Genomic DNA, 23,595 nt, shown 5'->3' with positions numbered 1-23,595 from the left:
GGATTCCGGAATCTTGCTGCTCTTTGTCCTTATCCCTTATCTGGCCTGTTTGTCTGTTCTGATTAGATTGTAAGCTCTGTCGAGCAGGGACCGTCTCTTCATGTTCAAGTGTACAGCACTGCGTACGTCTAGTAGCACTATAGAAATGATAAGTAGTAGTAGTAGTTATCGCATGCTACATCGCATTTTAAGTGCCTAACATACTTCAGTAAAAGGGCTCCTTAGATGGAGGAGGGCGGTGTCCTACAGAGATTTTGCTTATTTTTGGTCTAGAATTTAAGCCATTCATAATCCCCCTGATGTTCAAAAGTATTTAACCAGCCAGGAATGTCTCCTGGCCAGTTAAATAGCACTTAACCGGTTATCCGTGAATATTCAGCAGGGGATAGCCGTGCTCTATCTATAGTGGCTAACTGGCTATATCGCGCAATATAGCTGGCTAGACACGACTATTTAGCGCTTCACTAGCTAAGTTAAGCAGCCATATCGGACCGCTTCAATAGCAGGCCTATCTCTGGCTGCTACAAACTTAACCAGCCAGTGCTGAATATTAAGGGGTGTTTTTACTAAGCTGCGATAAAAGTGGGCCTGCGCTAGCGTCAGCACGTGCTTTTGACTCGCACTGAGGCCCCCTTTTACCACAGAGGGTAAAAGGCTGTCTTTTATTTGCTGGAAAAGAAATGGCCGCGTGGCAGGGGCGTAGCCAGACCTCACGGTGAGAGGGGGCCAGAGCCCGAGGTTGGGGGCACATTTTGAGTGCCACCCCACCACCCCCCCTCGCCTCACCTCGCCTCCTCGCCCACCCACTGCCTCGCCTCACTCCCTCACAAACAAATACCTTTGCTGGCGGGGGTCCCCAACCCCCGCTAGCCGAAGCCTTCTTTAGCGCCGGTCTCCGGTGTAGCCACGTTCGCTGTCTGCCCCCTGCAGGCAGAGAACGTGGCTGTGCCAGAGACCGGCGCTGAAGAAGGCTTCGGCTGGTGGGGGTTGGGGACCCCCGCCAGCCAAACCTGGGGCCCGGTTGAAATTTGGGGGGACCCATGCCCCCGTGGCACCCCGTAGCTACGGCCCTGCTGTGCGGTAAGTGAACCACATGCCGTGCGGCCATTTCAGTGTGGGGGGGGGGGGGAGCACATACCACCACCCATTGAGGTGGCGGAAAGGGCTCCCTCGCTAACCTGGTGGCGCTGCCCGATTACTGCTGGGTAAGCACCGGCGTTACAAAAATAGAAAATTGTTTTAGCACCAGAAATGACGCGGGCTGGGGATGGGAACTACTGCCAGGCCCCCTCGCGGTAGCCCAGTGGTAGTTACCTGTTGCTGCGTTCCAACCTTTAGTAAAAGGGCCCCCTTAGCCAGAAGCTTAAAACAGCCGAATAACCCCCCTGGATATGTAATGCTAGTCACCGTAAATGGCTCGGCACTGAATATCCGGGCTAAGCACCGACCACGGGATTTGGCCGACCCGCTTCCCCGATGAGTCTTGAATGTGTATTTCTGTAACATTCCATACATTCTAAAGGAGATGGCGAATGATGCAAGAGCCACTGAGTCAATGCAACACTTGCATGGCAGCTTTACGGATACATGACCTCTGTGGCTGCAGAGAATGCCACTGTTTGAAGGGCGTGGTGGTAGCAGAGTGGGTTCTCCTCAGCCATGGTGGATGGCGACCCCAGTCCTTCCACAGGGCGCTGTCTAGAATTCTACAAATGCTGTTACTCAGCGGCCTTACCTTGCATAGCAGTTGGCTGCCTGTCTTTCATTAGGGTAGCAGTCTTTGGCGATACAATATCAAAGGACAGATGTAATAGGGTTGTCTCAGAGCATTACTGAATTAAGCACAAAGTAGAGGCTGCCTATGGCTAGAGATGCAACAGACATAGAGTATCCCCTACAGTAACAATTAAAGACACAAGTTTTATTCGATTGAAGGTTGGATCCAATGCAAATCAAATCTAGAGAAAGGGTAGTGGATAGGAGCCACTGCTTGTCCATGGAGGATGTTTCTGCTGTAGACTGAAGATCTGTGTCAGTTCTCTCGTGCTGTTACGGGAAGAAAGAAGAAGGAAAGAATAAGTTTTTCTGATGATTAAGTTCAATATTTGAGCTCCTAATGAGAGCATTCGAACTATTTAATAGAATAAAAGTATTTAACAGAATGGACTTTATCACCCCAATTCTATAAAAGTAGCTAAACATTGTGCGCATCCCCAATTTGTGCCCATAATGCAATTGAATAATGAGCCAATTAGTGCCATAATTGGGCCCTAACAATCAATCATTGGTTCTAATTGGCGTCAATTAGAAATTACTTGCGTAAATTTAGGCGCTGAGGCCTGCAAGTAAAAATCAAACGTGGGTCCAAAAAGGGGGGCACAGCTACGGATTCCTGACAGCAAAAGAAAAATGAGGTGTGCAGAAAACAGGTCAGTGGTTATTGAAGTGTGAAAAGAGCTAGGAACGCTATTGTTTCACTCAATGTGGAAACTCAAATCGCGTGAAACAACCATTCTTCCCCAAGGAAATATTCCGCAACTTGATACAATCAATGGTACTAAGCCAGGTAGACTACTGCAATGGAATTCTATCGGGATGCAAAGAACAAATCATAAAGAAACTATAGGACGCCCCCCCCCCCCCCCCGCCAGCCTGCCCGTTTGTCCAGAAATCTGGACAAACGGGCAGATTGCTAGCCTCCCTTCCCCTTACTTACTACTGCCCTGGTGGTCTAGTGACCTCTTCCGCCTTTGGGGCAGGAAAGAGCCCCCTCTTTCCTGCCCGGAGCGCTGCCCTGCATGCATCCTTCCTGTTCCTGATCATGGCGCCAATTCAAGATTTTATTTTTATTTATTTTATTTTATTGCATTTGTATCCCACATTTTCCCACCTTTTTGCGGGCTCAGTGTGGCTTACAATAAGTTGTGAGTGATAGAAATACAGTTTGTTACTACTCGGTTATGGATTACATTGCGAGGAGTTAAGCGAGACAAACTCAGAGTATCATTAAGGAATATAACAATGGAAAAGAGCAGTGAAACATTAGGGGAACAACGGGAAACTAAAAGGGGTAGTACACAACAACAAGAAAGCATAGAGGCATACATTTTCTGTGAGTAGAGGTATGAGTGTGGTGAGAGTACAGGGGATGAAAATTCAGAGTGGCTGTATTGAAGCATTGTTGAACCGTGGGTGTGGGCTTTATGTGTTTTGGTTCTTTCCATAAGTTTTCTCAAAAAGATGGGTCTTCAATAGTTTGCGGAAGGTGGCTTGTTCGTAGGTCGTTTTCAGGTTGCGCGGCAGTGAGTTCCAGAATTGCGTGCTCATGTAAGAAAAGGTTGACGCATGCAGCGCCTTGTATTTCAAGCCTTTGCAATTAGGGAAGTGGAGGTTGAGGAAAGTTCGGGATGATCTTTTAGCATTTCTGGGTGGTAGATCTATTAGATTGGACTTGTAAGCTGGGGCTTCACCGTGAATGATTTTGTGGACTAATGTGCATGCCTTAAAAGCAATGCGTTCCTTAAGTGGGAGCCAGTGTAGCTTCTCTCGTAAGGGTTTTGCACTTTCATATTTTGGTTTTCCGAAGATGAGCGTGCACAGGAGGAGCAAGAAGAAAGAAGAGTTGAAGTGACCTCACGAGACGTCAACTCTTGGCGGCCATTTTGAATCGGCATCGAGATCACCAACAGGAAGGATGCATCCACGGCAGCGCTCCGGGCAGGAAAGTGGGAGCTCTTTCCTGCCCCAAAGAAGTCACTAGACCACCAGGGCAGTAGTTAGGTAAGGGGAGGGGGGTGACGGGGGTGTGACAGGGGGGAGGGGAAAATATGACAGGGGACGGAGCGAGGGCGTCAAAGGGGGCAGGGTGGGTGTGAAAGGGGCGGGGCATGTGTCCTTTTTGGGGGACAAAATATGGTAACCCTACCCCACGACCATCACCCAGGGTCTCACAAATGACATCTTAGTTCCCAGATGTTGTTATAAAATTGGCATGCACATTGGTTGACTGGAGGTTCTAAATTATATCACTGCCTCCTAAGTTTTTGTACAAAACTGAAATTGAAAATAACTGTAAATTTCTCACATAGTCTAAATCTCTTCAGTTCACTGGGTAAATCTCTCTTATCTGTACCCTTCTCCTCCACTGCTAACTCCAGACTCCGGTTCCTTTTATCTTGCTGCACCATATGCCTGGAATAGACTTCCTGAGCCGGTACGTCAAGCTCCATCTCTGGCTGTCTTCAAATCTAAGCTAAAAGCCCACCTTTTTGATGCTGCTTTTAACTCCTAACCCTTACTTACTTGTTCAGTACCCATGTTCTATCATTCTCACCTTAGTAATTCCCTCATCTCTTATTTGTCCTGTTTGCCTGCCCTAATTAGATTGTAGTAGATCTGTGAAGCTGTCAATTCCCATTCCGGCTCCCTAGGGAAAAAACTCTATATTTTGTGCTCATTTTTCGACACTAAACACTAAATAAATACACTGTATACAATACAGATAGCCAAATTTCAGTGAGGATATCCTGTTTCCTGATGGGTTCATCTTAAATGTTGTTGTAATCTGCCTTGGGAAGCCTGGTGTTATAAAGGTGATGGAATATATTGAAATTAAATGGAAGCTGAATTCAACTCTCCTTTCATTGTGGCACATGTAATCACATCTTCATCTGTTTTGTAGAACGTTACCTGTTAGATAACACAAATGGATTATTCTGTTGTTTGAGCATGTTTCAGGGACAAGTGGTTTGCAAGTCAAAATAATACAAATATTTTCTGTCAAACATATCTCTCATTTGTGGAAACATAACTAAATGGGCTATAAGCCCCAAATGCAGCCCATTGGTTTTCTTATATTTTGTTCTTGTGATGGCTCATACTGTGCCAAAACTGGAAATACAGTCAGACAGAATAATAGAATTCAGTAACATCCAAAACTTATTTTTTATGTTTTAATCATCTTTATTAAGAGCAAAACATGTTGGTTGATAAACTTCATACAGATCAAGAAAAAAAAAACCAGTAAACCATCCAACATGGCACAATAAAAACTTTTGCTTTTACCCCAAGAACCCTCCCTCCCGTACTCCCCTCCCTCCCTATGAGCCCATCTGACTGTCTCCACCGGCCAAAATAACACAACAGTAGGATTCAAAGCATTTCATAACAAGTAAAGCCATAAACAACACAGTTTATACCAAATTGTTTAAACACACTTTGGTTTAATAAGAAATATCACGTGCATGTAAGGTCTAGATAAACAAATGTAAACAATCTATGTTTAAGGCATGTGCCCTAAATATGTAATACTTGGTAGCAATAATTAAACAGTGATGGAATATTCACACAGCAGGCAGCCAACAGATTTATTTTCCACTGAAAATAATCAACTTTCTATAAACTTGGCAACTAATACTGTGCTGCTCGCTATTTTGTATTTTCATGGTGTATTGTTTACCTGCATAATAAAATCGGACTTCCAAATATTTTTCTGACACGGCTTTAATTAACAAAAGCTACCATAAGAGGCAGACACGGTCGTATAATTAACATTATAATTTTATTTGTATTTGGGTAATGACTGAGAAAAATACTATTAAAAATTATATAACAAAGCATGAAGTTGACTTGGTTAACTTCTGCTTTATATCAACCAGTAGTAAATAATAGTAATAAACAATACTAAGTGCATTTTTATAATATACTACTGCGTTCTTCAAAATGGAAGGAGCAAGTTCCCACAAACCATCTAGGCACAGGTTAAAAAAAAAAAAAAAAGCTTTCAAATGGTCCCAGGTTTCAACCTAATACATGTTAAATGTGGGACATGACTGTCATAAATAAATAAATAGATAGAAACTCTGAATGTTAAGCACCTGATTCCCATAACGTGATGTCTGTTTTAGTGGCCCATTACCAGGAGAAACAGAATCTCTGCATGAACATAACACATGCTAGGGTGTCCCTGTAACCAGCCCCTTCAACTGACCACTGTTTAAGATTTATAACAAATTACTACTCTACCTATGAAAAGTTATCCCGTTTTTATGCTTCCTCTGTGTACATCCGTATGCTGCACAAGCTGGCATGTTTGAAAATATAAGTGAGATTAAATTAAAATGCTACCAACATTAAAGAATGACAACGTAGATGCAGCATCTCAAAGGTTTGCTTGCTTTGTTTTGAGTATACGGGGATGACAGCACCGCGGGTAAGGGAAAACTCAGACTAACCTAACTGGTTCCAGCATTTTGACGTCACTTCATCTCCTGTCTATTAAACCTCCTTGATGCAAACCCCACGGAAAGGCAGTATATCAAGTCCCATTTCCCTCTCCGTATTGAGATTCTACATGGACAGGGCCGCCGAGAGGGGGGGACAGGGGGACAAAATTCCCGGGGCCCAGGCCTCCAAGGGGGGCCCGGTGCCGCAGTCCCACCCACCACCGTGCCCCTTCCACCCGAACCCCCGTCAGCAGAAGTGCTGTCTTCTGACTCCGGCGTGCGCGGCCCACACAGACACGCTTCTCTCAGTACTACTACTACTACTACTATTTAGCATTTCTATAGCGCTACAAGGCATACGCAGCGCTGTACAAACATAGAAGAAAGACAGTCCCTGCTCAAAGAGCTTACAATCTAATAGACAAAAAATAAATAAAGTAAGCAAATCAAATCAATTAATGTGAACGGGAAGGAAGAGAGGAGGGTAGGTGGAGGCGAGTGGTTACAAGTGGTTACGAGTCAAAAGCAATGTTAAAGAGGTGGGTTTTCAGTCTAGATTTAAAGGTGGCCAAGGATGGGGCAAGACGTAGGGGCTCAGGAAGTTTATTCCAGGCGTAGGGTGCAGCGAGATAGAAGGCGCGAAGTCTGGAGTTGGCAGTAGTGGAGAAGGGAACAGATAAGAAGGATTTATCCATGGAGCGGAGTGCACGGGAAGGGGTGTAGGGAAGGACGAGTGTGGAGAGATACTGGGGAGCAGCAGAGTGAATACATTTATAGGTTAGTAGAAGAAGTTTGAACAGGATGCGAAAACGGATAGGGAGCCAGTGAAGGGTCTTGAGGAGAGGGGTAGTATGAGTAAAGCGACCCTGGCGGAAGATGAGACGGGCAGCAGAGTTTTGAACCGACTGGAGAGGGGAGAGGTGACTAAGTGGGAGGCCAGCAAGAAGCAGATTGCAGTAGTCTAAACGAGAGGTGACAAGGGTGTGGATGAGGGTTTTGGTAGAGTGCTCGGAAAGAAAGGGGCGGATTTTACGGATGTTGTAAAGAAAGAAACGACAGGTCTTGGCGGTCTGCTGGATATGAGCAGAGAAGGAGAGAGAAGAGTCAAAGATGACCCCAAGGTTTCGAGCTGAGGAGACAGGGAGAATGAGAGAGCCATCAACAGAAATAGAAAACGGGGGGAGCGGGGAGGTGGGTTTGGGGGGGAAAATGAGAAGCTCGGTTTTGGTCATATTTAATTTCAGGTGGCGTTGAGACATCCAGGCAGCAATGTCAGACAAGCACGCTGAAACTTTGGTTTGGATGCAAGGTGAGATATCAGGGGTAGAAAGGTAGATTTGGGAGTCATCAGCATAGAGGTGGTAGGAAAAGCCATGGGATGATCTTCGCTGTACTCTGCAGGGCTTCTGTGCGTCTGACGTCCTGCACGGAGGCGGGTGGGACTGTGGCGCCGGGCCCCCCTCGGGGGGGGGACAACCTGGGGGGATGGCAGTGGGGCGGGGCCCGGGGGCGGCCTTGTCCCGGGCCCGGCCCAGTCTCTCGGCGGCCCTGTACATGGAATGTTGCTACTATTTGAGATTCTGTTGCTGCTATGTGAGGTCCTACATGGTCTGTTGCTAGTGGAGGAGTAGGCTAGTGGTTAGGGCAGTGGACTTTGATCCTGGGGAAGTGGATTCAAAATCCCACTACAGCCCCTTGTGACCCTGGACAAGTCACTTAACCCTCCATTGCCCCAGGTACAAATAAGTACCTTTATATACTATGTAAACTGCTTTGAATGTAGTTGCAAAAACCACAGAAAGGTGGTATATCAAGTCCCATTCCCTTTCCCTTTACCCCCTGGCAGTTGACTCTGAGCTATGTGATATCAGTTGTGTCTGATCTTGTGTGATTGTTCTGTCCTCTCATTTATGGAGTTCTTTTCAGTTGTTGTTGTTTTGTGCTTTGAATTTCATTGTAAACCGCTGCGATCTTTGTTAGAAGTGGCAGTATATTAAAAACTTTAATAAACATAATTGTATTAGGAAGGGGTGATCAGAGAAAATTTTTCTTCACTCAACGTGTAATTAAACTCTGGAATTCGTTGCCAGAGAATGTGGTAAAGGCGGTTAGCTTAGCGGAGTTTTAAAAAGGTTTGGACGGCTTCCTAAAGGAAAAGTCCATAGACCGTTATTAAATGGACTTGGGGAAAATCCACTATTTCTGGGATAAGCAGTATGAAATGTTTTGTACTTTTTGGGGATCTTGCCGGGTATTTGTGACCTGGATTGGCCACTGTTGGAAACAGGATGCTGGGCTTGATGGACCTTTGGTCTGTCCCAGTATGGCAATACTTATGTACTTATGTAGGGGGTTCCTTCCTGCACGATGGCACAGGGATTGCTATACTTGTTTCAGATCTGCAGACTGTGAGCTGGTTGGGCAGGAATGTGTTAACCGCTCCTCAGGGTATTCACATTAGAAGAGACTGGAGAGAGATAGACTGCCTGGAAATGCTGTGTCTGGATGAACAGAAATGTCTTGGTCAGGAGCCAGGTTTGCAGCAGAATGTTATGGCTTGTGATATGTTACAGGACCAAACTTGTATCCTAAGGCATCAGAAGTCAACCCTGATGCATGATCAGAATTTATTGTGTGGGATAATTGGAAGACTGGAGAAAGTTTTCAGAAAGAACCAGCTTCTTCTGATTAAATATCCCCAAATGTTTACCCCTTCTCTCCTTCTCTGCTCATATCCAGCAGATTGCCAAGACCTGTCGTTTCTTTCTTTACAACATCCGTAAAATCCGCCCCTTTCTTTCCGAGCACTCTACCAAAACCCTCATCCACACCCTTGTCACCTCTCGTTTAGACTACTGCAATCTGCTTCTTGCTGGCCTCCCACTTAGTCACCTCTCCCCTCTCCAGTCGGTTCAAAACTCTGCTGCCCGTCTCATCTTCCGCCAGGGTCGCTTTACTCATACTACCCCTCTCCTCAAGACCCTTCACTGGCTCCCTATCCGTTTTCGCATCCTGTTCAAACTTCTTCTACTAACCTATAAATGTACTCACTCTGCTGCTCCCCAGTATCTCTCCACACTCGTCCTTCCCTACACCCCTTCCCGTGCACTCCGCTCCATGGATAAATCCTTCTTATCTGTTCCCTTCTCCACTACTGCCAACTCCAGACTTCGCGCCTTCTGTCTCGCTGCACCCTACGCCTGGAATAAACTTCCTGAGCCCCTACGTCTCGCCCCATCCTTGGCCACCTTTAAATCTAGACTGAAAGCCCACCTCTTTAACATTGCTTTTGACTCGTAACCACTTGTAACCACTCGCCTCCACCTACCCTCCTCTCTTCCTTCCCGTTCACATTAATTGATTTGATTTGCTTACTTTATTTATTTTTTGTCTATTAGATTGTAAGCTCTTTGAGCAGGGACTGTCTTTCTTCTATGTTTGTGCAGCGCTGCGTACGCCTTGTAGCGCTATAGAAATGCTAAATAGTAGTAGTAGTAGTAGTACCCCCCTGATTCTATAACTGGGCACAAGCATTTGTACACCACTTGAGCGTGTAAATGGAATACTGTCACTTTCATGGGTAAATGTACACTTAACCTATGAAAGTGACAGCAGGGAGGTAAATGCAAGTGGGCATTCACATGGGCGAAGCATGGGAGGAGTACGGATGGGGCATGAGAGAAGCATGGAGGGAAGTGCTAGTACAGGAAAGTAGGGGTGGACCAGGAAATCTCATCAGCTGAAGCAACTTTATTCAGCACCAGCTATGTATATGTGCCGACACGGGGCCATGTTTCGATGGAACAACCGTCTGCTTCAGGGGTCAAACACCTGTGATTGGAAATCACAAAGTATGGGTGCAGAATGTAGAGTGATATACCTTGTAATGATAAAACCGCTGTGAAGCAGTGAAAACTCAACAGACGCTGTAAGCATGAGAGAGGCATGGAAGGGGCAAGGGGAGGTGCATGAGAGAGGCATGGGAGGAGCATGGGAAGGGCAGGGGAGGAGCATAGAAGGAGCATGACAGGAGCATGAAAGGGGCATGGGAGGGGCATGAGAGGAGCTTTGGAGGGACATGAGGGGCATGGGAGGAGCATAGGAGGGGCATGAGAGGAGCATGGGAGGGGCATGGGAGGAGCATTGGAGGGGCATGGGGGAGCATGGGAGGGGCATGGGTAGAGCATGGGAGGGGCAGGGGAGGAGTATAGAAGGAGCATGGGAGGACCATGAAAGGGGCATGAGAGGAGCATGGAAGGAGCACTGGAGGGACATGAGGGGCATGGGAGGAGCATAGGAGGGGCATGGGAGGGGCATGGGTGGGGCTCCCTTTCATGCACATAAGTTACAGAATAAGTTACATGCACACTTGCTACATTTAGTCATCGGTAGTTATGCCAGGTGTACGGCTATGGTAAGTGCAGGCGTGTAAATGTTAGACATGTCACACTAGTGTTCTATCCAGAAATCTGGGTGCCCAGATGTTGATACAGAATGTGCATTAGGGTGCCTGAATGGTGTTGCTCAGCTATAGATTTCCAACCTTAATGTCCCACTGGAGGATGGTACTGATTTTAACTAAAATATATTGGAGGTCATTTTAGAAGCATTTACACATGTAAAAAGCGGCATGTGCATGTGTAGGTTAGCTCCATGTGGAAATGGCAGTTTCAGGAAGCTGCTTATTTATACATGAAGATGTTTAGGAGGTCAAGGGGCCAATGGTTTGGGAGGGTTGAAAATGTACGCATGTAGTTCCCATTCTACATGTAAAAGATGGATTACGAGGGTAATTTTTTCTTAATCGTTTGCTGTTTGATTTCTACCTGAAATGTTAAAATATACCTTTGGCGACTTTCAGGCTCATTTTTGAATGAGAAAAATGTCCAAATTGGTATTTTCGAAACCTAGTTTGCAGACATTTTTCTATGCATTTGGTATGCGGTGCATCCAAATCACAAGGGGGTTTGCTGGGGGTGGGATTAGGGTGTGCCCAACACTTGGACGTTTTACAGCCATAATGGAACAAAACGAAAACGTCAACGTTTTGGTCTAGACATGGTTTTATAATGAATACAGCACAAAAAGGTGCCCTAAATGACCAAAATGTGAATAAAAATAGTATTTACCAGCCTCTGGGACAGATTTAGATGTTATAGCCAGATCCATTAGAGCAGCAAGCAGGTCCCTGGAGTAGTGTAGTGGTCAGTGCAGTACACAGTGGGGGACCCAGTGGTTTTATAATGAATACAGCACAAAAAGGTGCCCTAAATGACCAAAATGTGAATAAAAATAGTATTTACCAGCCTCTGGGACAGATTTAGATGTTATAGCCAGATCCATTAGAGCAGCAAGCAGGTCCCTGGAGTAGTGTAGTGGTCAGTGCAGTACACAGTGGGGGACCCAGGTCCCTATCTACCTCAACCTGTCACACTTTTTTTTTTTTTTTGTTACATTTGTACCCCGTGCTTTCCCACTCATGGCAGGCTCAATGCGGCTTACATGGGGCAATGGAGGGTAAAGTGACTTGCCCAGAGTCACAAAGAGCTGCCTGTGCCGGGAATCGAACTCAGTTCCTCAGGACCAAAGTCCACCACCCTAACCACTAGGCCACTCCTCCACTCCACACTTGTGATGGAAAGTGTCAGCCCCCCCCCCCCCCCCCAAACCCGCCAGAACCCTACTGTATCCAGATTTAGGTGACTCCCTTCACCCATAAGGGCTATTGTAGTGGTGTACAGTTGGGGGCGGTGGGTTTTCGAGGGCTCAGGAGCAGTGATGTTCCTAGTTCGGCTGCCAACCGGGGTGGATCGCCGATGCGCACCCCTCCCCCCCCCGGGTGCAGCATGACACCCCCCTGGCGGAATGACACCCCCCCGGTGCAATGACACTTCCCCCCCCCCGGGTACATTCTTGGCTGCTGTGAGCAGCCGCGCGGCTCTCGGCTCCGCTGGCTCCCTGCTCCCTCTGCTCCGGAACAGGAAGCAGAGGAAGCAGGGGCAGAGGAAACAGGGAAACAGCGGAGCCGACAGGCGTGCGGCTGCTCTCTTCACCCCTCCAGCAGTGTGCACCCGGAGCAGACTGTCCCCACCGCCCCGCCCTTGCTACGCCGCTGCTCAGGAGACAGGATAAGGGAACAATGGTGAGATATGTACCTGGGAGCATTTAGTTGAAATCCACAGCAGTGCCCCCTAGGTTGCCCCATTGCTCTCCTGGGATGTCTGGGAGACCAGTCCACTAAAAATACTGTCTCCTCCTACATCCCAATGGCTTGATTTTTTCTGTTTTTCACTTCTTTGTTTTTTTTTGAAAATGGCCCCAAAAGATAAATGCACAAAGCACAAACGATGTTTAAAAAAAAAAAAAAGATAGAAATTTTGCTTTTTTTCAAAATGGCTATATTTCCTATTCGGATTTGGGACGTTTAGCGCAAAACATCCAAAGTCCGACTTAGGCGTCAGCTCGAAAATGCCCCTCCACGTTAGTTAATTGCCACCTCTTTTATATGGGCAGCTATTGGGTTAATATTCAGCCTGCTTTTTTTTAATTAAATGCAGGTCTCAGTGCCAGTGCCCAGATAGTGGTTGATACTGAAACTCTAGCTTTGGTGCTGACACTATCTGGACAGCCCCCCCTGCCAGCCTTATACCTCCCATAACGTCATGCGAATAGTTATCCTGGTTAATGGGCTGAAGATCACCACTAACCAGATAACTAAATTCCACCCCAGCGCCATCCATGGACTGTCCCAGCACTGATGTGGCCTGCCAGGATATTCTGGGGCAACTGTCCTGATAAGGGGCAGCCCTATAACGGTTTATGCAATTTCTATGTTTTTCGTAGGCTCTTGTTTATTTGGAGAATACAGACGATAATCAATCATGATAAACCAACCCATTGGTTTTTTGACCGTCCATTATTAGAAATCATTTTTCCTATCATTTTTTTCTTTCTTTCTAGGTCTCTCGGCAGCCAAGTTACTGGTGGAGTCAGGGCTGAGTGTTGTTGTACTGGAGGCACGGGACAGGGTTGGCGGAAGGACCTTCACTGCCAGGGTATGTGCAGTCAGACACATGGAATAAGACTTAACGTGGAGGGGCATAATCCAACGGGGCGCCCAAGTTTTCATGAGGGCGTCCTCGCAGGACGGCCCCGTGAAGGGGCGGGGAAACCCGTGTTATCGAAACAAGATGGGCGTCCATCTTTCGTTTCGATAATACGGTCGGGGACGCCCAAATCTCAACATTTAGGTCGACCTTAGAAATGGTCGACCTAAATGTTGAGATGGTCGACCTTAGAGATGGTCGTCCCCGGTTTTCGGCCATAATGGAAACCGAGGAAGCCCATCTCAAAAACGACCAAATCCAAGCCCTTTGGTCGTGGGCGGAGCCAGAATTCGTAGTGCACTGGTCCCCCTGACATGCCAGGACACCAGCTGGGCACCCTAGGGAGCACTGCAGTACCCTACTCTGTAAATACATGACTATCTTGCATAGGCCTTGGGGGCCTGCCCCCCCCCCCCCAATTTCACTAAAACCGAGCATATCATAGGGTGGGGGGGAAGCGGGGCAGGCAGCTTTGAATATGGCTGCAGGAAGGATTCTGCTGGCGGGGCTTGGGGACCCCCACCAGCCCAGATATGTGGAGTTGTGGTGGGAGTTGAGAGTGGTGAGAAGGCGGGGCAAAATGTGCCCCCCATGGCTGAAACCAGTTGTGAAGGCTGGCACCCAAGCTGGGTACACTGAGCTAGTGCTCTATAAAAAAAAATAAAAAAAAAGACACAGGATGCTAGGAATTATTAGGAAAGGGATGGTGAATAAGACCAAAAATACTTTAATGCCTCTGTATTGCTCCGTGGTGCGACCGCACCTTGAGTATTGCATTCAGTTCTGGTTACTGTATCTCAAAAAAGATATAGCGGAATTAGAAAAGGTTCAAAGAAGAGCGACCAAAATGATAAAAGGGGATGGAACTCCTCTTATATGAGGAAAGGCTAAAGAGATTAGGGCTCTTCAGCTTGGAAAAGAGACCAATAAGGGGAGATAAGACTGAGGTCTACAAAATCGATTTTTTTACTCATTCCAAAAGTGCAAAGACTAGGGGACATTCGAGGAAGTTACATGGAAATACTTTAAAAACAAACAGGAGGAAATATTTTTTCACTCAACGAATAGTTAAGCTCTGGAACTCGTTGCCAGAGGATGTAGTAACAGCGGTTAGCGCATCTGAGTTTAAAAAGGGAAGCCACTGCTTGCTCTGGGATCGATAGCATGGAATCTTGCTACTCTTTGGGTTCCGGAATCTTGCTACTCAGAGATTCTGGAATGTTGCAACTCTTTGGGTTTCTGCCAGGTACTTGTGACCTGGATTGGCCACTGCTGGAAACAGGATACTGGGCTAGATGGACCATTGGTCTGACCCAGTATGGCTATTCTTCTGTTCTTATAAAATGGACCCGGATATTCAGTGTCAGGCCTTGCTGAACTTGGAAGTTATGCGGGTGCCGGCACCTGCTTCCTTAACCAGCCAAAGATAGTCCTATCTTCTTGGTTAGGTATGTGGGCGCAGACACCGAATAACCCAAAAGCCACATATTTTCTGGGTCCACTCTGACTCTGTCCACGGACCACCCCGGCACTAACCAGACTACCGCGATGATCAAGGGGACCCTGTTGTGTGTTGCTGAATATCCTCTCCCGAACTGCTGATTAAGTAGCCAAAAGCCTCTCCACACTGGCACAGCTCTGGCCACCTCGTTGGGCAGACTGGATGGACTGTGCAGGTCTTTATCTGCCGTCATTTACTGCATTACGGTACCTGTTGTGAGTGCATAGCTCCTTAAATAAAAATCTATATGAGTTTCAAAGGATCATGCGACTTAAATCACAACTATTTGCCATGTTTTTCCTCCCGTTCACAGAACAAGCAGGTCAAGTATGTGGATCTTGGTGGGGCCTACGTGGGACCAACACAGAATCGTATCCTGCGGCTGGCCAAGGAGCTTGGAGTGGAGAACTACAAGGTGAATGAGGTTCAGCGCCTTGTTCATCACGTTAAGGTACGTCTGAGACTGACTAGCTTCCCTCTTTCCTTCCTAAAACAGCAGGTGGGTTTAAAAAAGGTTTGGCTAACTTCCTAAAAGAAAAGTCCATAAGCCATTATTAAGATGGACTTGGTGAAAATCCACTATGTATTTCTGGGGTAGGCAATATAAAATCTGTTTTACTGTTCTGAGATCTTGCCAGGTACTTGTGACCTGGACTGGCCGCTGTTGGAAACAGGAATGCTGGGCTTGATGGACATTCGGTCTGTCCCAGTATGGCAACACTTATGTACTTATGTACTTTGGATTCTGAATGGAATCTTGCTACTCTTTGGGGTTCTACATGGAATGTTGCTGCACTTTGAAAATTCTGCATGGAATCTTGTTATTCTTTAGAATTCTAGAATCTTGCTACTCTTTGGGGTTCTACATGGAATGTTGCTACTCTTTGGGGTTCTACATGGAATGTTGCTGCACTTTGAAATTCTGCATGGAATCTTGTTATTCTTTAGAATTCTAGAATCTTGCTACTCTTTGGGGTTCTACATGGAATGTTGCTACTCTTTGGGGTTCTTCCAGGTACTTGTTACCTGGATTGGCCACTGTTGGAAACAGGATGCTGGGCTTGATGGACCTTCGGTCTGTCCCAGTATGGCAACACTTATGTTCTTATGTGAGAGCATCCTAATGTATGGGAAGGACTACGGGTTTGTGACACTTCAGGAGCTGCTGCTGGTTCTGGTCCTGCAGGTCTGTGAAAGGGTTATGCGTGTAAAATGAGAGACAAAGAAAAAAACAAAACATAGAAAAACGTAGGCAGATACAGACCGTATGGCCTATCTAGTCTGCTCATCCATACCATCAACTCTCCCTATCGCTCCCTTAGAGATCCTATGTACATGTCTCAAGCTCTCTTGAATTGCTTTTGTCTCCACCACTTCAACCGGGAGGCCATTCTCCAAATTCCCCACCCTTTCTGTGAAGAAGTATTTACTTGGGTTGCTTCTGAGTTTATCTTCGTTCCCCTTTAGGTGGCTTTAGTCTTGAAATCACAACAGGGTCGTGGTAGTGGTGGGAACATGTGAACGCACAAAAAAGGCTGAAAAGACCTCACGCGAACGTGAGCAACAAACAAAAAAGTGAGGTGAGTCCAGAGAGGATATCAAGAAGCCTTTTATTGCAAACAGCAAAAGGATGACCCGACACAGGTTTTGCATAATTGACGTCACTGATGTCTGCCGGTCGTCAGCCGGTTTCAGCAGCTCAGTGTTTTTTCCTACTGAGGATTTCACAGGAATTCAACAGCCTGGAATCTGACTACACTTTTTTGTTTAGCTTTTCTTGCCATAACATAAGAGACTAACCTGACCCCTGAGGCAGGCCTTTGTGCCGAAACACGGCCGTGTTGGGTTGTCCTTTTGCTGTTTTCAATAAAGACTTCTTGATATCCTCTCTGGACTTACCTCACTTTTTTTGTTTGTTGGGAACATGTGTACAAAATGGTGGCAAAAAAATTGTTAGGAGCTTAAGAAGCTAATGAGAAAAGCAACTTGTCTCCATATTTTGAGACGTCTTTTTGAGAAGGCCGGCGAAGAGCATACCAAGCAGCCGCAGGTAACATGGCGGCTGCCGCACGGTATCTCCCCGGCCCGGGCGACCCTTGCCGTCCGGCTTCCCCAATGGTCTGGATGACGTGGCAGGAGCCCCTCCCTGCCGTTGGTTGGGAGGCTGGCAGGGGGCGGGGTTTCGGGGGTGCCCCATGCGCCGTTAAAGAGCTGTCAACTAAGCGTGGAGGTCTCTTTGTCGGCAGCGAGCGGCGCAGGAGTTTTCCGCCCTCCCTCCCCCTTCACGCTTGGGTTCACCTGTTACAGATAAAGGGGATTGGGGTTTCAACAGCATGCCATTTCCCTGTAGGGCGGGTCTCATGCTTGGTCTGTGAGTGCGTTAAGGGTAAAAAGCGAGGGACGGAGCGAGAGGGTTTGCAGCCTGCCTATGTTGTAGAAGCTATGAAGTTAGCTGACCTCTGACCCTGAAGGAAAGTGGTGAACCTCTCAGACAGCGATAGGGCTCCGTTTGTGATGGGGAGAGGAGGTGAGGGAGTCTGGGAAGGAAAATTCTGAGTCACGGGATACCCATAATGCATCATCCCTGAAATATGGAGGGAATCATCGAATCATCGTAAAGTATTTTGATATTTTTGGTGAGTTGACTGCAGTTGCAAAAAGAAAAACTTTATGTGGGCAGTTTTTCAGCGGGCCGCAGAACGCATAACTTCAAACACACAAATTATCCATTTATCCACTAATTCTAGACAGTTGCACTCCCAAATTTCTGACTGATGCGCAAATTTGCCTGTGCAACCTAGAGCATAAGGTTAGTTGCATGCATAACCTAACAGATGATTGGCTATAATTGGTGATAATTGCTACTAATTTACAGTAACTGCCCTTAGTCAGTATTGTAAAGGCTGCATGCTCAAAGTCCAGAGCATTTATTTATTTATTGCATTTGTATCCCACATTTTCCCTCCTCTTTGCAGGCTCAATGTGGCTTACGTGGAGGGGCATAATCGAACATCGCCAGCAAAATAGTTCGCCGGCGATCTATTTTGGCGGCAGCACAACAGCTGGCCGGAACCATATTTTCGAAAAAGATGGCCGGCCATCTTTTTTTTCGATAATACGGTTTAGCCCGGCCAAATGCCAGAGTTCGCCGGGTTTCAGATCGCCGGGTTTGTTTTTCAGCGATAATGGCAAAAAATGCCGGCCATCTCAAACCTGGCGAAATCCAAGGCATTTGGTCGTGGGAGGAGCCAGCATTTGTAGTGCACTGGTCCCCCTGACATGCCAGGACACCAACCGGGCACCGTAGGGGGCACTTCTAAAAATTAAAAAAAAAAAGCTCCCAGGTGCATAGCTCCCTTACCTTGTGTGCTGAGCCCCCCAAATCCCCCCCAAACCCACTCCCCAGAACTCTACACCATTACTATAGCCCTTATGGGTGAAGGGGGGCACCTACATGTGGATACAGTGGGTTTTGAGGGGGGGTTTGGAGGGATCAACACTTAGCACCACAAGTGTAACAGGTAGGGGGGGGGATGGGCCTGGGTCCACCTGCCTGAAGTGCACTGCACCCACTAAAAACTGCTCCAGGGACCTGCATACTGCTGTCAGGGAGCTGGGTATGACATTTGAAGCTGGCATACAGGCTGGCAAAAGTTTTGATTTGTGTTTTTTTAGTGTGGGAGGGGGGTGGTGACCACTGGGGGAGTACGGGGAGGTCATTCCCCATTCCCTCCGGTGGTCATCTGGTCAGTTCGGGCACCTTTTTGAAGCTTGGTCGTGAAAATAAAAGGACCAAGTAAACCCGGCAAAATACTGATGAATGCCACTTTTTTCCCCATTATCTACGAAAGCCGGCCATCTGGTAGCCACGCCCATGCCCGCCCATGTCCCACCTTCGCTACGCCGCTGACACACCCCCTTGAACTTTTGCCGGCGAGGCGATGGGGAAAGCGGCGATGCTGTCAAAAAAGCTGCTTTCGATTATACCGATTTTGCCGCTTTTGAGAGATCGCCGGCCATCTCCCGATTTATGTCGGGAAATGGCTGGCGATCATGTTTGAAAATAAGCCTGACAGTATCTTAAACGGCGTTAGCCGATTCCGATATGAACAGATGCAAGGTATGAACAGTTACAGGTAATATTATGGTAGAATGAAGTAAATGTATGGTAAATACAATTGGGGGGACTTAATTAGGGAGAGGAAGAGTCAGGTAATGTCCATTACGGTCTTTGGTTACGTTGTGTCGCAGGTGCCAGGTTTTTTATGTTGGGTCGGTGGGGTATACCCTTCTGAACAGATATGTTTTTAATGCTTTCCGAAAATTCTTTTTACTACTTTAGGTAGTGAGTTCCAAAGTTGTGTGCTCAAGTAGGAGAAGCTGGATGCATATCTGGATTTATATTTGAGTCCTTTGCTGCTTGGGTAGCGGAGGTTTAGGTATGATCGTGCTGATTTTATAGTATTTCTGATTGGCAGGTCGACGAGGTCTGTCATATATCCCGGTGTCTCGCCGTGAATAATTTTGTGAACTGTCGTGCAGATTTCGAAAGCGATACGTTCCTTAATTGGAAGCCAGTGCAGTTTTTCTCGGAGTGGTGTGGCGCTGTCAAAGCGAGTTTTTCCGTGTATAAGTCTTGCTGCTGCTGTGTTTTGGGCGGTCTGAAGTTTCTTTATAATTTGTTCTTTGCATCCTGCATAGATGCCATTACAGTAATCTGCGTGGCTTAGGACCATCGACTGTACCAGGTTGCGAAATATTTCTCTCGGGAAGAACGGTTTCACGCGTTTAAGTTTACACGTTGAGAGAAACCTTTTCTCTATGGTGGTTTTCATTTGGGTCTCTAGTGAAAGGGAGGGACATGGGTGGGTGGCTGGCCTGTCAGGCAGTTAGGCACGCGGGTTATAGCCATTAAGCTAGCGTTAATGCTCACAACTAAAGTTAGGGGGGTCAAATGCAGACTCATGTTAATATTTTAAAACGGCAGCTGTGCGTGTCACTTTCGTTAGAGAATCTGAGCTTATCACACATCGAAAAGCAATGGAGAAAAAGCAAAGCTACAACTGATAAATCCAATTGGAAGCGTGCCTTTCGTCACTACAAACTGAAGGTAGCTGAATCCAAACAAAATTACTACAGCAGTTTAGCAGGTCAGGATATCCTCGACAATAAAAAAAACTATTCGCCCTAGTTAGAGGTCTAACTTCTACTTCTACTGTTGATAACATACGTCAGATACGTCCTTCTGCTCAAGATTTAGCTATTTCGTTAACAAGATCACTCAAATGCGGGTTGATCTACCTAAAAGTAACCCAACAAAAGAAAATGGAATAAACTCTGATTCAGAATCAAGCACTTGCTTATGTCCAGTCCAGGAAATTGAGGTAGATCAGCCGTGACATGTCTTCCAACCGTTGCCACTTGAAGAAGTAAAATCAATGTTGCTGAAATGTTCACGCTTGCATTGTTCCCTTGCCCGGAATCTCTGTTTCAATCCATCCCAATTGAGGTAGTTCAACGGCTGACGAATAGGCTTAATGGACTACTAGAATCAGGCTCTCTTCCTTTAGATATGGGCAAAATCGTTCTTACACCTCTGCTGAAGGCCTCAGGATTAGATATAGCTTCGACCGCAAGTGATCATCCAGTGGCTAACTTACCCATGTTTACTAAAATACTAGAAAACTCTGCTGCCTGTCTCATCTTCTGCCAGGGTCGCTTTACTCATACTACCCCTCTCCTCAAGACCCTTCACTGGCTCCCTATCCGTTTTCGCATCCTGTTCAAACTTCTTCTACTAACCTATAAATGTATTCACTCTGCTGCTCCCCAGTATCTCTCCACACTCGTCCTTCCCTACACCCCTTCCCGTGCACTCCGCTCCATGGATAAATCCTTCTTATCTGTTCCCTTCTCCACTACTGCCAACTCCAGACTTCGCGCCTTCTGTCTCGCTGCACCCTACGCCTGGAACAAACTTCCTGAGCCCCTACGTCTTGCCCCATCCTTGGCCACCTTTAAATCTAGACTGAAAGCCCACCTCTTTAACATTGCTTTTGACTCGAAACCACTTGTAACCACTCGCCTCCACCTACCCTCCTCTCTTCCTTCCCGTTCACATTAATTGATTTGATTTGCTTACTTTATTTATTTTTTGTCTATTAGATTGTAAGCTCATTGAGCAGGGACTGTCTTTCTTCTATGTTTGTGCAGCGCTGCGTACGCCTTGTAGCGCTATAAAAAAATGCTAAATAGTAGTAGTAGTAGTAGTAGAAACCTATGCTAGCAAACAATTTTCCAAATATTTGGAAAAATGTTTCTAATTTACACTGGTCTCAATTCAGATTCAGAGCCGCACAAAGCAGCGGCGTAGCCACAGGTGGGCCTGGGTGGGCCAGGGCCCACCCACTTAGGGCTCAGGCCCACTCGACAGTAGTACACGTTTAGCGGTAGCTGGAGGGGATCCCAAGCTCTGCCAGCTGAAGACTTCCCCCCGATGGTAACAAAAATGCTGCTCTCCACGATACTAGTACCTGCGAATGCTCAGTTTTCAGCAGGTGCCTGCTGCAGATTGCCAAGGTGGAGCGAAGCATTTTCCCACCAACTGAGATATTTTTTTGGTGGAGGGTAGGGGGGAGAACACTTGGTGCCCACCCACTTCTTGCCTTGGCCCACCCAAAACCTGCTGTCTGGCTACGCCCCTGGCACATAGTACAGAAACCCTGCTGCTTATTCTAACAACATACGTTAAACCATATTTATGTAAGGGGAACCAGGTACTATTACTTCAGGTCGACATTGCGGCGTCGTTTGAAGCTGTAGATCATGTAATGCTTCTTGAACAGCTGGACCAGCAGGATTGGTCTTTAAGTGGTTTACTGAATTCCTTTCCAACCGAGGCTATTCTATTATGCAAAATAAGCAACGTTTCACCTATTGGTTTCCGAAATGTGGGGTCCCCCAGGGATCCCCACTTCAGGGGCATAGCCACGGGTGGGCCTGGGCCCACCCAAGTTCGGGTCAGGCCTGCCCAGCAGCAAAGTTCCTGAGTGATGGCGATTCCAGTCGCAGCGATTCCCATACGCTGCCTGCCGGCTGCCGCTCAATCTCCTCGCGCTACTAAGCGCTAACCCGGAAGTCTCTCCTCTGCAGGAGAGACTTCCGGGTTAGCGCTTAGTAGCGAGAGGAGATTGTTGAGCGGCAGCCGGCAGGCAGCGTGTGGGAATCGCTGCGACTGGAATCGCCGTCAGGAACTTTGCTGCTGGGCGGGCCTGCAAGGAGGGTGAGATGCTGCAGCTGCACGAGGGGGGGGGGGGAAGATGTCACATGGGGGAGGGAAGACGGGAGGACACAGCAGCTGCACAGGGGGAAGGGAAGATGGAAAGAAAGATGCTGCACAGGGGGGAGGGAAGATGGAAAGATGAGGCTTGGTTGGTGGGTGAGGGAGATGCAGCAAAGGGGTGGAGGGGTGAGGAAGGGAGAAGTCTTGGCTGTGTATGAGGTGGAGGGGAGGGACACATGCTGCATACAGAGGGGGATAGGTGGGGAGGGGGAGAAATGGTGCGTATAGTGGAGGGAGGGAGGGCGGAGCAGAGAAAATTTTGTGCCCACCCACTTTGGGCTCAGGCCCACCCAAAACTGGCTGTCTGGCTACCCAACTGCCCCACTTTCTCCCATTTTGTTTAATTTCTTCATGTCCTCCCTTGGCTCAATACTACTACTACTACTTAACATTTCTAAAGCGCTACTAGGGTTACGCATCGCTGTACAATTTAACATAGAAGGACAGTCCCTGCTCAAAGAGCTTACAATCTAAAGGACACGTGAACAGTCAGACCGATAGGGGCAGACAAATTGGGGCAGTCTGGAATTCCTGAAAGGTAAGAGTTAGGTGCCGAACGCAGCATTGAAGAGGTGGGCTTTAAGCAAAGACTTGAAGACGGGCAGGGAGGGGGCTTGGCGTAAGGACCTGGGATTAAGCGAACTCCTATTATCCTATGCGGACAACATCCTGCTTCTCCGACCGTTAGCCTCCTCACATCAAGACTTAGTTCAGTCTGTAACAACTGGGATGAATCTATCCATACTTGGGCTTTAGCAAACTAACTAAAACTGAATTCGCAAAAGACCAAGAACCTATGGTCCCGGAATCAAGGAGTGGAGGTCCTAACTTCAATAACACTGTCAGATGCTAGAACCTTCGCAGTTGAATCTGAAGCCAGAGTGCTTGGGGGTCTTTCTTGAGCCCCCTCTTTCCTGCCCGGAGCGCTGCCCTGCATGCTTCCTTCCTGTTGCTGACCTCAGCGACGATTCAAAATGGCCGCCGAGAGTTGAAGTCTCGCGAAGGCGGAAGAGGTCACTAGACCACCAGGGCAGTAGTAAGGGAAGGGGAGAGGAGGATAGCAATCTGCCCGTTTGTCCGGATTTCTGGACAAACGGATAGGCTGGTGGGCGGGCTGTCCTGGACAGCCCGCCCACCAGCCTGCCCGTTTGTCCAGAAATCCGGACAAACGGGCAGATTGGCAAAACCTGCCCGGTTGCCTGGACATGTCCTCAAAAAGAGGACATGTCCGGGTAAATCCGGACATATGGTAACCCTATCCATAGGTACCTCATTATTCAGCACCTCGGGGTGGGGGTGGGGGGGTCACATCTCTTTATTTGGCCGCTATCATAGGGTCATGCACTTCTCGAAATGCTCTGAGAAGACGGGAGCCCTGCCCAGGTGTACCAGCTCTGCCCCGGGCTTCGGTGGCAAGCGCAG

At 47.4% G+C, this 23,595-nt stretch overlaps 1 protein-coding gene across 1 annotated transcript in view; it reads left to right on the top strand.

Moving 5' to 3' along the window:
- Positions 1-23,595, top strand: part of LOC115469568 (amine oxidase [flavin-containing] B-like) — a 127,447-nt gene that overhangs the window by 30,011 nt on the left and 73,841 nt on the right. Inside the window, 2 exon segments of the mRNA XM_030202354.1 lie at positions 13,185-13,279; positions 15,145-15,282. Of these exon segments, the coding sequence (XP_030058214.1) occupies positions 13,185-13,279; positions 15,145-15,282 (233 nt within the window).

The sequence above is a fragment of the Microcaecilia unicolor genome, chromosome 4 (assembly GCF_901765095.1).
Source record: "Microcaecilia unicolor chromosome 4, aMicUni1.1, whole genome shotgun sequence".
In the NCBI taxonomy this organism is placed as follows: Eukaryota; Metazoa; Chordata; class Amphibia; order Gymnophiona; family Siphonopidae; genus Microcaecilia; species Microcaecilia unicolor.
This window is presented reverse-complemented; position numbering and strand designations above follow the sequence as displayed.